Below are 14,913 nucleotides of genomic sequence, written 5' to 3'. Positions count from 1 at the left end.
TTTTTTTCTTTTTGCTTATGTGGTGCTGAGGAATCGAACCCAGGGCCTCAGGCATGCAAGGCAAGTGCTCTACCACTGAGCCACCTTCCCAGCCCATGACTTTGTATTTTTAAACAAGTCTTATAACACCATAGCAATTTTGGGCTAGCCTGAATCTTATTTAGGTAAAAATATCAATTATCAATCCAGTGATGTAACACATCAATTTTTTTTACTAGCAATGAATAAAAACTAAAAGCATTCAAATTAAACAGGTTGGACATATTGTTTCATAGGAGATACTTTAGTTATAATTTGATGACATTTTGTATACTATACTCAAGCACAATGTTTGAGGTCTATAAAAAAAAGTAGAACCAATCTTTTTCTGATCTCGTTATATTGTTGTTGCTACTATGTATTCCCCCCCCCCCCGTACTATAGTTTTTGTTTTATTTTATTTTTATTTATTTATTTATTTTTGTTAGTCGTGGGGCTTGAACTCTGGGCCTGGGCGCTGTCCCTGAGCTCTTCAGCTCCAGGAGAGTGCTCTACCACTTGGGCCACAGCACCACTTCCGCTTTTCTGGTGGTTCATGGGAGATCAGAGTCTCAAAGATTTTCCTGCCCAGGCTGGCTTTGAACCGCGATCCTCAGATCTCAGCCTCCTGAGTAGCTGGGATGACAGGCGTGAGCCACCAGCGCCCAGCTATAACTTTTTATTTTAAAGATTTTAAAGACTACAGAGTGGCTGCCTAACAAGGTCCGTGACTTACAGCTTCCCAGAATATCTATTTGTTGTTGTCTTTTAATAGGAAGCCTTGTTTCCATACAAGGGTAGGACACAAGGAATTGAGTGTTACACTGGTGTCACAAGATTATGTCTATGCACTGAAATGATGGACAGCTTATGAGAGGAAAAAATGATAGAATTGTGACTTCTGCCCTCAGCAAGATTCCCAACTCAACTTCTCTGAATTTAGCTCTGATCCTTAACTACTCAGATAAATCAAATAAAAGAGCAAAGAAAAAAAAACAACACTAGAACTATCAGAATGGGCAGTAAAATTTCACACACACACACACACACACACACACACACACACATTCCTATATCACATGCAGAATGGAGACTACTGATATTTCTTTCTAATGGTAGCCTTTAGAAAAGCAGACTGCTAAAAATTACGAAGAAGCCGGGCGCCGGTGGCTCACACCTGTCATCCTAGCCATCAGGAGGCTGAGATCTGAGGACCGTAGTTCAAAGCCAGCCCAGGCAGGAAAGTCCATGAGACTCTTATCTCCAATGAACCACCAGAAAATCGGGAGTAGCACTATGGCTCAAGTGGTAGAGTGCCAGCCTTGAGATGAAGAGCTGAGGGACAGCGCCCAGGCCCAGCGTTCAAGCCCCACGACTGACCAAAACAAAAAGAAAAATTATGAAGAATGAAAGCACAGCAAGGTGTGCGCATGCTGGTCAGTGCCCGTAGCCCAGTTTCTGAGGAGGCTGAGATAGGATGATCTCTACAGTCTGGGCACTCCAGGCCAGCCTGAGCAATACAGAGGCTCCGAGCGTCTCACAGGAAAAGGAGAGAGTACTGCAGTTAGACACATTTCAGTTTACCTGCGGTGAGTCCTGTGTGTCACTGTTTTGAACCTGAAACACAGCAGCTGCATTCTGTGGTCCAAGCAATCTGCGGGCCATCTTTTCCTCGTATGTCAGCCGCTGGGAAGAGGAGACAGCAGAGGCTTGCCATGAGACCTAAAGCTCCTAACTCCTACATAAACCTCCATCTACTGACTGATAACGTGCTTTCCGTGTATTGACTTTCCTTCCTTTTTCTCTTTTCTTTTTTGTTTGACCCCCTTCTGTTTCATCGTTGAGAAAGTCAGGCACTGTAATTCTAGCTACTCAGGAGGCTGAGATCTGAGGATCTCGGTTCTAAGCCAGCCCGGGGAAGGAAAGTCCATGAGACTCTTATCTCCGATGAACCACCAGAAAACCAGAAGTGGCGCTGTGGCTCAAGTGGTAGAGCACCTGCCTTGAGCTGAAGAGCTGAGAGACAGCACCCAAGCCCAGAGTTCAAGCCCCACGACCAACAAAAGCAAGCAAACAAACAAATAAATGGCATAAGCACTTTTCTGTAATAGCTCTGCCAGGCCAGGGAAACTCTTCCTCCTTGTTCTGCGTTTTCTGGTCCTCTCCAGTTTTTAGTACAGTCTTGATTACTCTCACATTCAGAGATCACTCTTGCTAAATGAACCGGTTCAAAGCAGGGAATCCGCTGTGTCAAATGCACTTGGTTTAAAGACGTAGAATATTGTTTTAACTGTGCATAGCAAGAGCTGCATATTAATGGCAGCTACCTTCCTTGTCCAGTGTCACACCGAGATACATGAACAAGTGCAGTAGACAGTATTTCCCATCAGTTGTGACATATTATGAGAAGGGAAACGTTTAAAACAAGAGTTTTCATTAAGTCGATTTTTTTTCTCATTCATTAGGTCATTCTTTTTCTTCATTAATTTCATTCTTTTACAACTAAAAGCCAATTGTTAACTTCACACAGGGCAATATAGAATTATTTTTCTTTTTTTGTCATTTGTGGGTCTGAACTCTAGGCCTGGGCACTGTCCCTCAGCTCTTCAGCTCAAGGCTAACGCTCTATCACTTGAGCCACAGCGCCACTTCCGGCTTTTTTCTTTTTGCTTATGTGGTGCTGAGGAATGGAACCCAGGGCCTCAGGCATGCAAGGCAAGCGCTCTACCACTGAGCCACCTTCCCAGCCCCCCACCTATTTTTTTAAAGGCAATATTACTCCTTGCTGCTTACAGGGATATAGATCTGTAATAGCAAAATATTTTTCCCCCTTTACTTGTGGTGCTAGAACCCAGCCATGATGCATGCTGGACAGATGGTCTACTAGTGAACTGCATTTCCACTGAGATTGGGTGTTCTTACTGCAACTAGATTTTTATAGTGTGTCTCTTGGGGACAAAATAGAAACCATGCCCACTTGATTTCCATTAGGAAGGAGCGGGTCTTTGCATTTCAGCTTTCTCTCCAAATCTTGAATCAAAGCTTCTTTTGAGCCTTGTATCTCGTGGTCAGGAGTCCTTGGTGCAGGCTTAGAATGTGCAGGCTGGGCTGGCTTAGCATTTGCAGGTTGGCCAACGGAAGATGGTTGATAGCTTTTAAGAGAAAAAGAAAACATTTGAATTATTTATTTATTTGTTGCCTGTCATGGGGCTTGAACTCAGGGCCTGGGCGCTGTCCCCTGAGCTGCTTTTGCTCAAGGCTAGTGCCCTACCACTTGAGCCACAGCGCCACTTCCGGCTTTTTCCTGTGTATGTGGTACTGAGGAATCAAACCCAGGGCTTCCTGCCTGCTAGGCAAGCACTCTACTACTATTTTTCTTTTTTAAGAAATGGAATTGAGCATTGTTAAGTCATTGAGTCTATGACTTTGAACTATAATGTTATTTTACTCTGTGTGTGAGTGTGTGTGTGTGAGTGTGTGTGTGCTGTCTGAGGCTTGAACTAAGGGCCTGAGCTCTCTTCCTGATCTTTTATGCTCAAGACTAGTGCTCTACCATTTGAACCATAGCTCCACTTTGGACTTTTTTTTTTCAGGGGGGGGGGTTTAATTGGAAAGTGTCACAGACTTTTCTGCCCAGGCTGGTTTTGAACCACAGTCCTCAGATCTCAGCCTGCCCCACGTCAGCAGGACGTGGGGGAAGGCTGTAGGCATCAGGAGGAGGCCATCCTTCCTCTAAGATCTTCCCTGAAGAACTTTCAAGTGAGTCCTCTGCTCAGTGGCAGCTGATGGCTTCTTCTGAGCTGCTAGATGATTTTTTTTTTTTTTGGTCAGTCATGGGGCTTGAACTCTGGGCCTGGGCGCTGTCCCTGAAGTCTTCAGCTCGGGGCCAACACTCTACCACTTGAGCCACAGCGCCACTTCCAGTTTTCTGGTGGTTCGTTGGAGATAAGAGTTCCTCAGACTTTCCTGCCCGGGCTGGCTTTGAACCGCGATCCTCAGATCTCAGCCTCCTGAGTAGCTGGGATGACAGGCGTGAGACACCAGCGCCCAGCGGTAGCTAAACTTCTTAAGTTTGATTGATTGGTGGCTATTGAGCGGTGTCATGCTACCTGTGGTCTCCATGTTCTAGTGTGAAATGGTTGAAATGGGCAGAGGTATCTGTGAATACCACAAATCATGGCACACTCCTCCAGACTGATCACCCGCACTTCACACACCCACTGGTGTTCAATAAAACATCCTATTGATTTGAGTGGAATCTACAGTCTACACTCTCTCTGGCTTTCTGATGAATTTACACAGTTCCTGTTAAGTTTATGATGTAGAAACTCTCTCCAGCGTCTCTAAAATGAGTAACTCTTAAAGCACTGGCTGTTTCTTTAACCTTGTTTAGATGATTTTTAAGGAAAGAAAAAGGAGGGCTGGGAATGTAGCTTAATGGTAGAGCGTGCCTGCCTAGCATGCATAAAGCCCGGGGTTGATTCCTCCATACCACATACAAAGAAAATGCTGGAAGTGGCGCTGTGGCTCAAGTGGTAGAGTGCTCGTCTTGAGCTGAAGAGCTGAGGGACAGCGCCCAGGCCCAGAGTTCAAGACCCACGACCCGACCCCAAAAGAAAAGTAAAGAAAAGAAAAAGATTCTGAACTATCCTTCAAAAGGACTTAGAAGTAAAATGGAATGGTAGTTCCTTTTAGTAGGGTTTTCACTTCTGTTGGCTTTGGGGATGAGCCCCATCATTCCAAGTCTAATCTCTAGGCACACTGGTGGGGGGGGAGGGTTAGATCAGCCAACGTAGAACATGGTTATAGGGGATGCGTCTGTGGAGCAAATGAATGTTCATTACTGTAATCAAGATACTCTGCACTCAGATGGGCGTTGGCGGCTCACACCTGTCATCCTAGTGACTCAGGAGGCTGAGATCTGGGGACTGTGGTTCAAAGCCAGCCTGGGCAGGAAAGTCCGTGAGAGTGTTATCTCCAATAAACCACTCAGAAAATGGGAAGTGGTGCTGTGGTTCAAGTGGTAGATGGCTTATTTTGAGCTGAAGAGCTGAGGGACAGTGCCCAGGCCCAGAGTTCAAGCCCCACAACCCACAAAAAAAAAACAACAACAAAAAAAAACTTTGCACTCAAGTTGATGGTATACAATTCCTATCCCTCATTTGAGATCTCCCCGGATTTTCACAGTTGTCTATTTTAAGTCTTAATGAAAGTTTCATTTCTTTGGTTACATAGATCATCAAAATCAAGTGCTTAAATAGTAAGCCATCCCTCCCCTCCCCCAACACCACCAAGGTTGAATTCCTGAACCGAAGTGGCAAAATTCCTTTCGTCTTGTATCTCTTCCTTCTCTAGGATGTAGAATGATAATAGGCTATTGTGATTTTTTTTTTCAATGCTAGCTGACCATCTTTATAAGTCACACACAGTTTGTTAAAGCAAGTTAGAGTGACAGGATTCTATTTCACTTTCATGAGGTGTCTTGGAGACCCCAAAGCATTCTTAAAATCAAGCTCAACAATCATCAGATTAAGATGCACCTCCAGGCGCTTTATTCACCGAGTCATTCCTATCTTCCTATTTGATAGCTGCTCGTATTTAGAAACGAGTAGTATACTTGTTTGCAGCTTGATGGGTCTCTTTTTTTTTTTCTCTCCTGGGTGATCTCCATGATGAATTTTGTTACGCAGCAGAACACGGAATCACCACTCACATAAAGCACCTGCTGTATGCCACACAGAAGCTCCGGGTAGAGAATGATCAGAATTAAAAAATGTCCCCTCCGTTTCTGCGTATGTGATTTGACCAAGTGAATAAAATGTTCGCTACAGGGGTCTACCAATGGACAGCTACTGTTTTAGACAGGACGAGCTGGAGGCTACTGTAACAATGACAGAGTCCTGCACCAATGTTCAAAGGGCTTTCCACCCTGTACAGCTGGACACAGCCTGCGTATCAAGTAGCTGTAGGAAGATTAGAAGAGTTATCTGTGGAGACTGAAAATGGAACTGCTAAAGCTGGTTCTTTGATCTCCAGATTGGGGACGTCCCAGGCTCTTTCTTAGTCTCTATTTTTGTCTTTTGTCCTTGCTTCTTGGTTCTGCATAGAGCTATGTATATGGCTGAGGCTCTGTGAATAGTCATTTCACAGCTTTCTTCTCTGAGAAGGGCTGGAGTCGGAGGGACTTAACTAAGAAAAACATGATAGTCAGAAAAGGTTATTTTGTATTTTTAAATATTCCTATGAGAAATTTGGAAATAATAGAAAATGAGATGAATTTAAAAACAAAAACCAATTGCCGGGTGCTGGTGGCTCACGCCTGTAATCCTAGCTACTCAGGAGGCTGAGATCTGAGGATCACAGTTCAAAGCTAGCTCAGGCAGGAAACTCCTTGAGACTCTTATCTCCAGTAAACCACTAGAAAACCGGAAGTGGTGCTGTGGCTCACGCGGTAGAGCGCTCGCCTTGAGCTGAAGAGCGCAGGGACAGCGCCCAAGCCCAGAGTTCAAGCCCCACGACCGACCAAAAAATAAAATAGAATAAAATAAAAACATAAACCAATCATCTGAGTCAATGTAGCCCAGAAAGACTACAATGTATGATCTGGGCATAATGGGAACTTGGAAGGGAAGAGAGAGGATGAGAGAAAGAGCTGTTCCTTCTCGAAGGTACCGTTTAAAATATGATGTTAAGACTATGAAGGCGTCATTTTGAGTCAAAGCTGTTGACAGCCATTTCAAACAGGTTCAACCTAATATCTGAGTTGTCTGATATTTTTTAATGTTTAAAAAATAGGAAAAAGTTTTCTTTGCACATTGATTTCCTGTTATCTGTTCAACTTGGCTTCCAGAGTTTTTACCAATGGGATTTTTTTTTAAATTTAACCTCTAGAAAAGACTAGGAGGAATTGACATGCTTTTTATTAAATGTATTAATAGGCCTGGAACAAGACATATACCACCAATTTTTGAGATGCCTTTAATTCCCTGATGGTCTCCCTAGCCAAGAAATAGGAAAACTGATAGCCCCTGGTTTGCACAAGCACCAAGTATCCAGATCATACTTTTAAAAAAAGCACAACTACTGTGTACTTTTTCATATCAAGTTCTCTCCCAGGGCTTTCTCTGGGCTGTAGACATAGTGCATGCTTGCATAAGGCTGCAGGTATTTTTCCCCACTGGATTTAGATCTGCTAGCCAGCCTGAACACGTTACAGTCCCAAGTACTAAAGAAAATCTGAGTGTCATAAGCCTTTACCTATCCAAGATTTTTGTCTAATCCATGCATGTGACTGTCTGAATTCTAGACTTTTTTCCAAAAAACCCAAAATTGATCATTCAAAACTCTTGTTAGCCAATTTGCTGCTCAGGTTTAGAGGGGACCGCAGCTAGGAAGACAGGACCGAGAAGAAATGGAATAATCTTTGCTTAGGTGAGAGAAACTTGATCTAAGGAAGGACAGAAAGGAAGGAGGCCTTCATCTTAGCGGAGCCCAGACCAGGGAAACTAACTTTACAGCAAGAGGAACTTACGCCAGATCTTGACATTAAAAAAAAAAAAAGGGAGGAGGCTGCAATGCTTGGTAAGAAATGTACGCATTATCCTGCCCATGTAATTGTAACCCCTCTGTAAAGTATGTTCACAAATAAAATAAAATTTAAAAAAGTTCATTGTGTTTTTGTTTTTTGTTGGTCATGGAGCTTGATCCTGGGCCTGGGCGCTGTCCCTCAGCTCTTCAGCTCAAGACCAGCGCTCTACCACTTGAGCCACAGCACCACTTCCGGCTTTTTCTGCTTATATGGTGCTGAGGAATCGAACCCAGGACCTCCTGCAGGCAAGGCAAGCACTCTACCACTGAGCCACCTTCCCAGCTCGGAAGTCCCCTTTCTTGTCAGTACCTGGGGTTCACAGAATTCTAGGGGGGATTATGGAATAGGACTGTAAAGTCACACTATCTCTTTCTAGCCTAAGGAGCGACCTGCGGCCTACCACAGTGCTCTGCGGATGGCTGCTCGCTGGGCGTGTGAGTCACTTACTTCGAGTCCACGGTGGAAGGGGTTTGGCCACTACTGTAATCAGGCTGAGATGGCAAGATGGAGCTTAGGAAGCTGGCCGGGGACTGGTGATAGGTAGCTGTGACCCTTTGGCCTGGGTTGGAGCCAGCAGGCTGCTGAGGGGCCGGGTAACCGGAGGAGGACATGGTGACCTGAGAGCTCACGGTGGCCGAGGCAGAGAATCTTTGCTCGGTACATCTGCGGGGCTGGATGACGATGGAGGACTGTTTGGTCTGGCTTGAGACGCTGGACGTTTCTGGTGCAGGTGGCTGCAGCCTGGAGCCCCAGGGGCTCGGGGACTGGAGGAAGTGCTTGGGACGTTCGTAGTTAAACATGCTCAGGGGGTCAGTGCCAGGCGATGGTGGCCGGTCGCTGTGGTGACTTATTCCTGGGAGGGTGGGGTTCTGAACTTGAGGCTGGCTGAGATCAGAGGCCAGCAGCGCGCTCTGCCCCTCCTCGCCGGGACTTTGAGGGTGCTGTGCTCCCGGTGTGGGTGGGCTGGGCTGCTCTCCAAGAACAGAGTTCCTTCAAAAGCAATGAAACAAAACAGAACACTTAGCCGGGTGCCCGTGGCTCACTCCTGTCATCCTAGCTACTCAGGAGGCTGAGATCTGAGGATCGTGGTTCAAAGCCAGCCTGGGCAGGAAAGTCTGTGAGACTCTGATCTCCAGTGAACCACCAGAAAACTGGACGTGGCGCTGTGGCTCAAGTGGTAGAGCGCTCGCCTTGAGCTGAAGAGCTGAGCGACAGCACCCAGGCCCAGAGTTCAAGACCCATGACTGACAAACAAAACAAAATAGAACACTTGTTATCATTTTTCTTTATGCCCTGTTGGCTTTTGTTTCTGTCTTAAGCTTATATGCTTTTTTTTTTTTTTTTGCCCATCCTGGGCACTATCCCTGAGCTTCTTTTTGCTCAAGGCTAGCACTCTATCACTTGAGCCACAGTGCTACTTCGGCTAACTTCTGTGTATGTGGTCCTGAGGACTCAAACCCAGGGCTTCATGCATTCTAGGCAAGCACTCTACCACTGAGCCACCTTCCCAGCTCAGCTTATATGCTTTTAAGGTTGCCTCTAGGTAGAACTTTGCTCATTTCTTTTATCTCTGTCTTTGCACAAGTGACTCTTGCCCTGAGAATGGGTGAGAAGTGTAATAGCTCATCATTACCTATGCTTCGATTCATAGCACATGCGATCATGTTTGCTTCCTCCTGGAGGAGACCCTACCTAGGGGCTTCAAGACATAGGAGCACAAAATTGGATTTTTTTAAATTGTTGTAGTTTGGTCATGGGGCTTGAATCAGGGCCTGGGCGCTGTCCTTGAGCTCTTTTACTCAAGGCTAGTGCTCTACCACTTTGAGCCACAATACCACTTCAAAATCAGGATTTTTTTTTTTAAGTGGGTTGTTTTGGAAAAGCAATCTTTGACACTACTCAGGGCGGGTAACAATTTCATGATGTCATGATTAACTTGTACCCAGGTGCTGCAGGTGCATTAACCACAGAGACTTAATGAATGGACAGGAGTCAATAGCTGCGTTCATCTATAACAAGGGCCTCCAATCAACATGCTTTCTCCCCAGCGCTTATCAAAATTGAAGACTAGCCCTCTGAGACACAGATTTATTCCTGTATTGATAGTCCTGACAGTATCTGACAGGCAGCATCTTGGTAAAGTAAGGGAGACCAGTGTACTTCCTTCATGAAATACATATACAACCAGAATGACAACATTTGCTCCCAACTCATTTGTCGATTTCACAAAGTAGACAGACATAGACAATTCATTGTCGACAGAGTGGATTCGAACATCTCCCAATTCACTCCCTCCTTTTCTCCCCTTGCTTCCAAACTGATTTTTTTGTTTTGTTTTGTTTTTGGGGTCCAGTCGTGGAGCCTGAACTCTGGGCCTGGGAGCTGTCCCTCAGCTCTTCAGCTCAAGGCTAGCGCTCTACCACTTGAGTCACAGCGCCACTTCCTGCTTTTTTCTTTCTGCTTATGTGGTGGTGAGGAATCAAACCCAGGGCCTCAAGCATGCAAGGCAAGCGCTCTACCACTGAGCCACCTTCCCAGCCCTTCAAACTGATTTTTTAGAGTAAACTTTCTAGTTACTGATCGTGATGTTCTCTTAATTATTTAGGGTTTTTACTCTTTATTATCTTTCCTAGTGTAACAAGTATCTTCAGCTAATTTTGAAGTTGCTTCAGATTCTGTTTATGTTTTTTTTTTCTTTCCAAATGACAAGTAGGAAGTACAGGTGAAAATCCTGTCTTAATGAAGCTAAATCTGCACCTCACTGTTTTCTTTCTTAACTCTGGTGGACCTCCTGCCTTCCTAGAGCATATCGACATATTCCTTTGCATTTGCTGTTGAAAGATTATATCTGCCTCTGGTTTTTCCATTACTATGGCACATCTAAGCAACATTATAAATAGACATTATGAAGAAAGACTAGATCTGGAAGTTATTGTAACACCAATCCTATTTTGCTCAAAATATCAGGTAATGTCATCCAAAATAATTTCATCCACATAATATTAATCAACATTGATGTAATGACAGAGCCAACTTTTTACTGAAAAAAAAATAAGTCAAATTGTTATCATCAGATCAAAGGCTTATGGTTATGAGAGTTACTGACGGGAGGAAAATTCTGTTAGCGAAACTTTTCCAGACCAAATAACTTCATCAGCCTAGGCTTGGACATGCAGCTTAGAGTTAAATTAAAATGAGCAATTTTAGAAAAGCACGAAACTACAACTACACAGCCAAGAGCAATGCCGTATTGACAGGAGGGGGGGAAAACACTTACAAGTTATATCACCCTTAATTTCAAGTTTATGAATATAGACATGGATATCCAAAGTACATTATGGGGATAAATTCCATTTGGTCTTTAATTTGTTGGGGGCGGGAAATGAGGAGGGGGAAGATCCCTACAGGAGAGCTGTAATTAGAACTCCTCAAATAAAGAGGCTTTATTTCAAGGCAAATAGTTTTGTAGCTGTGGGTTATGTAGTTGTGATGACCTTCCTCGGCAAGCCACTTAATTCAGACTTCTTTGAAATAGCAAGGAATCAACTACCTAAGAAACAGCCAGTAGATGTTTTCCAAAAAGAGTTTCCTGTTTTTCTATAAATATATTCCCAGAATGTCAGCTGTGTTATCCGTTTCGGTGTCGGCTCGCACGGTTACTCATGACTGACGTTGTTAAAAGCCTTTTAAAAACACGTCCTTCCAAATGTGTCATTTTGTCCATGGTCTGAATCCCATTTCACACAGGTGCTTTCACAGGGAATTCCAAAATGCTCTTTCTTCATCTTTGTAATTATTTCCCCACAACTCAGCTTTGTTTTCCAACGATGGTTAAGCCAGTTTTAAAGATTTCATAAATAAAACACCATCCAGCCTCCTATTTTAAACATCATTTGTAACTATTAGAACATTTCTAAAATAGCCAAGACTTACTGGAATGACGACTGTGGGTTTTTGGAAAGCCACAGGCCACTGTCACTACTTCAGTGAGATCAAATATCCCTTTTCAAGGGGGCAAAAAAAAAAAAAAACAACCAACACCGATGTTTTAAAAATAATTCTCTTTCCTTCTGTCCTTTGTAAGGAAAGCCCTGAGGTTTGGGTGAAGTACACAGATGGCTTTCTCTTTAAATCTTGGTACAACCGCATGGTGAGATTTTTGGACTGGCCAACTTTACCTGAAGATCCGACTTTGTGCCCGCACCTCTGATTTTGGACAAAAAACAAAAACAGAACCCAAAACCATGGGCAGGAAGAAAGCAGGGACTTACCAGAAGGTGCCAGCTGGGTTCGACCCGCTAGTGCCTGTGGGAAGGAAGGGCCATCTCCTTCCCTGAGCCTAATCTCGTGGCCCTGGTGCTTAGCAATATAACTATCCCTGACTTTTATCAGCTGCCAAACAGTGACATCTGATGTGCTCGCCTGTCCATCCACCTATGCCGGCATGTCAAAGTAAGAGTCCACAATCTAAACAATATCTCAGATGTCACGGGGGATATTTAAGGAGAGGGGTTACATGAGCTTTGCTGGCGGGGCCTCTTTATTTGAGACCTGAATTTTGTCTCGGAGTTTACTTCCCAAGCAAAGCTCCTGAGCAGGCAGCGCTTCGGATACAGAAACGGGACATTTAGAGCTTTTCTCGCTAGTTGAGACTTCTCCTGTGGCGAGACCTGGGGCCGATTGGCTCCAAATTGATTGGTATTGCGTCGTTCTGAATCTGAAAGATTCCCCCCGCCATTTTCACTTGCCTAATAAGAGTGGGGGGTTGAGACTCATTCAAGTAGTTAGTTCTCAGAGGGAGAAGGGGCTGGGTGACCCATCACCAAGAAGGAAAAAATACGATTCAGTTTCTCTAGCAAGTTTCTTGAACCTGTCTCTGGCATGTGTTCCTCTGGCCTAGTACTTTTATTCTGGAAGACTTTTGAAATATGTGAGAAACAACCAAACAGACAAGCAATCTATATAAATAAGCCTGTCCACGTTCCCCGGGTCACTCCCTTAATCCCAAACCAGTTATAGTTTCCTTCCTCCATCTGTCAGGGAGTTCATTATAGGATTTATGTCTCTGAGAGTGTGTGTGTGTGTGTGTGTGTGTGTGTGATTTATGTCTCTGAGGGTGTGTGTGTGTGTGTGTGTGTGTGTGTGTGTGAGATTTATGTCTCTGAGGGTGTGTGTGTGTGTGTAGAAGAAACCTTCCAGCCAATCAAATAGAAACATCTCCATGAAATGGCTTCCATTTCCCTCTCTTAGAAGTCCCAGCTACTTGAGAGGCTGAGGTAGGATAATCACTTGAGCTTAAGAGTTGGAAGCCAGCCTGGGAAGCATAGCAAGATACTATCTAAAAAAAGAAAAAAAAAGGAACAAAAGCTGGGCACTGATTGGCTCACACCTAACTCCTCAGGAGGCTGAGATCTGAGGATCACGGTTCAAAGCCAGCCCAGGCAGGAAAGGCTGTGAGACTCTGATCTCCAATGAACTGCCAGAAAACCAGAAGTGGCGCTGTGGCTCAGCCAGCCTTGAGCAAAAGAATAAAGAAATGAAAAGAAAGTTTCTTCTACATGTCACTTGCTTTGGTATTCAGAGTAACTGGCACCTGAGTGGGCAGCCGTTACCCCATAAGAAAAACCCACGCTCGACTTGGTGAGTAGGTGGATGTCTATCAAAGTCTTATTTTAGGAATCTCCCAAAATATTTCTCCACACCTACTTGCTGATATTTCGCATTCCATTAATAGGGACAAAAATCAATCCAAATTACGGAGACTTTAAATACGCAAGTGCACAACAATAATAGCTAACACATCCAGAAGTCACCGCACGCCACGATTTTAATTGCTTTCAATGCCGTCTGTGTGATGGACACTTGCTTCTATCTGATTAGGTCCCAGGAAGGGAAGACAAGATTTGCGATGTCTCGGTACTGCAAGTTTGAGATCTACCACACCAGACATGGACAGGAGACAGGTAGGATCAACTGCTAAATTTCCAATTTTGTTCACTTCCAAATGTGCTACAGTTGAGGAAGATGTGTGTGTGTGTGTGTGTGTGTGTGTGTGTGTGTGTGTGTGTGTGTTCCTAGGGCTTGAACTCAGGGTCTAGAAGCCATCCCTGAGCTTCTTTTGGGTCAAGGCTAGCTCTCCACCATTTAAGCCACAGAGCCACTTCTGGCTTTTTCTGAGTAGTTTGTTGGAGGTAAGAGTCTCATAGATTTTTCTTGCCTGGGCTGGCTTTGAACCATGATCCTCCTGGGTAGCTAAGATTACAGGCGTGAGCCACCAGCGCCTGGCCACTCTATCTTTATCCTAAGAATGACCATGAAGAAACTCTTATCACAAAATGCTCTAAATATCTGTATTGATGAAGCTGGGATTTCTATTCAGGGAAAAGATTTCAGCGCTGCTTCTGTTTCTCATCTCATTTCCTTTGAGTAAGTCTCTGTAACAGACCATAAATATACATCTAAGGTCGAAACTTGTGATTTCAGCCACAGTGAGGGGTAGGACTGACAGCAAGGGAGCACCACGGAAGTCAGAGGGACTCTGGTCAGAACGTAAGCTCACGGAAGGCGGGAAGTTCACCATGCTCTGTCCAGCAAATCAAGAGTATTTGCTGAAATGTTGAAAGGCGTAACACTGATCAAACTATACTGCATTCATAAACTTCTTGGTTAAATGGCAATTCCCTTGTACAACTACTTACAGAAAATTTTTTTTTAAATACAAAAAATAAGAGAGATTATGTCAAGTGAAAAACCCTTGGGAAATAAATTGTAACATGAGCCGGACGCCAGTGGCTGAGATCTACGGATCACAGTTCGAAGCCAGGTTGGGCAGAAATTCTTATCTTCAGTAAACTACTCAGAAAAGCTGGAAGTGGCACTGTGACTCAAGAGGCAGAGCCCAAAGAGGCTCAGGGACAGAACCGAGGCCCTGAGTTTAAGCCCTAGGATGGGCAAAAATAAATACATACATAGCAAATTTGTAACATGACTTGTTTTTGTAAATCACGAAATCACATTGGAACTTGACCACTGATCCTAATAGTTACTTTGATGATTCTTTTCAAAATAATCATTCAAGTATTGAAAATTAGAGTTTGGGGTTTGTCGTTGTTGTTTGTTGTTTCTGCCCAGCCTTACCATTGTGGCTGTAACCCAGAGGGATTTCTGCTGATGGCACAGATGTTGGGTGCTGGGATCTCGTGTTCGCCGTGGCTGTCTGGGTCAGGGGCCAGCATGAGACTACTGGAGGCATGTTCCGGATTTCTGTCTTTCGTATAGCGTTCTCCTTGAGGAAAATGGGGCCGGCT

General features: G+C 44.3%; 1 protein-coding gene across 1 annotated transcript in view; it reads right to left on the bottom strand.

Annotated features, from left to right (window-relative positions):
- Myot (myotilin) overlaps positions 1-11,956 on the bottom strand; it is a 19,861-nt gene extending 7,905 nt beyond the window's left edge. The window contains exons 1-4 of the mRNA XM_013016005.1: positions 11,878-11,956; positions 8,054-8,596; positions 2,996-3,170; positions 1,607-1,704 (exon numbers count right to left, since the gene is read on the bottom strand). Coding sequence (XP_012871459.1) covers positions 1,607-1,704; positions 2,996-3,170; positions 8,054-8,406 — 626 coding nt within the window. The 5' untranslated portion in view covers positions 8,407-8,596; positions 11,878-11,956. The remainder of the gene's footprint in view (positions 1-1,606; positions 1,705-2,995; positions 3,171-8,053; positions 8,597-11,877) is intronic.
- Between the last annotated feature and the right edge of the window lie 2,957 nt (positions 11,957-14,913).

Source organism: Dipodomys ordii, unplaced genomic scaffold (assembly GCF_000151885.1).
Source record: "Dipodomys ordii isolate 6190 unplaced genomic scaffold, Dord_2.0 Scaffold29, whole genome shotgun sequence".
NCBI lineage: Eukaryota > Metazoa > Chordata > Mammalia > Rodentia > Heteromyidae > Dipodomys > Dipodomys ordii.
This window is presented reverse-complemented; position numbering and strand designations above follow the sequence as displayed.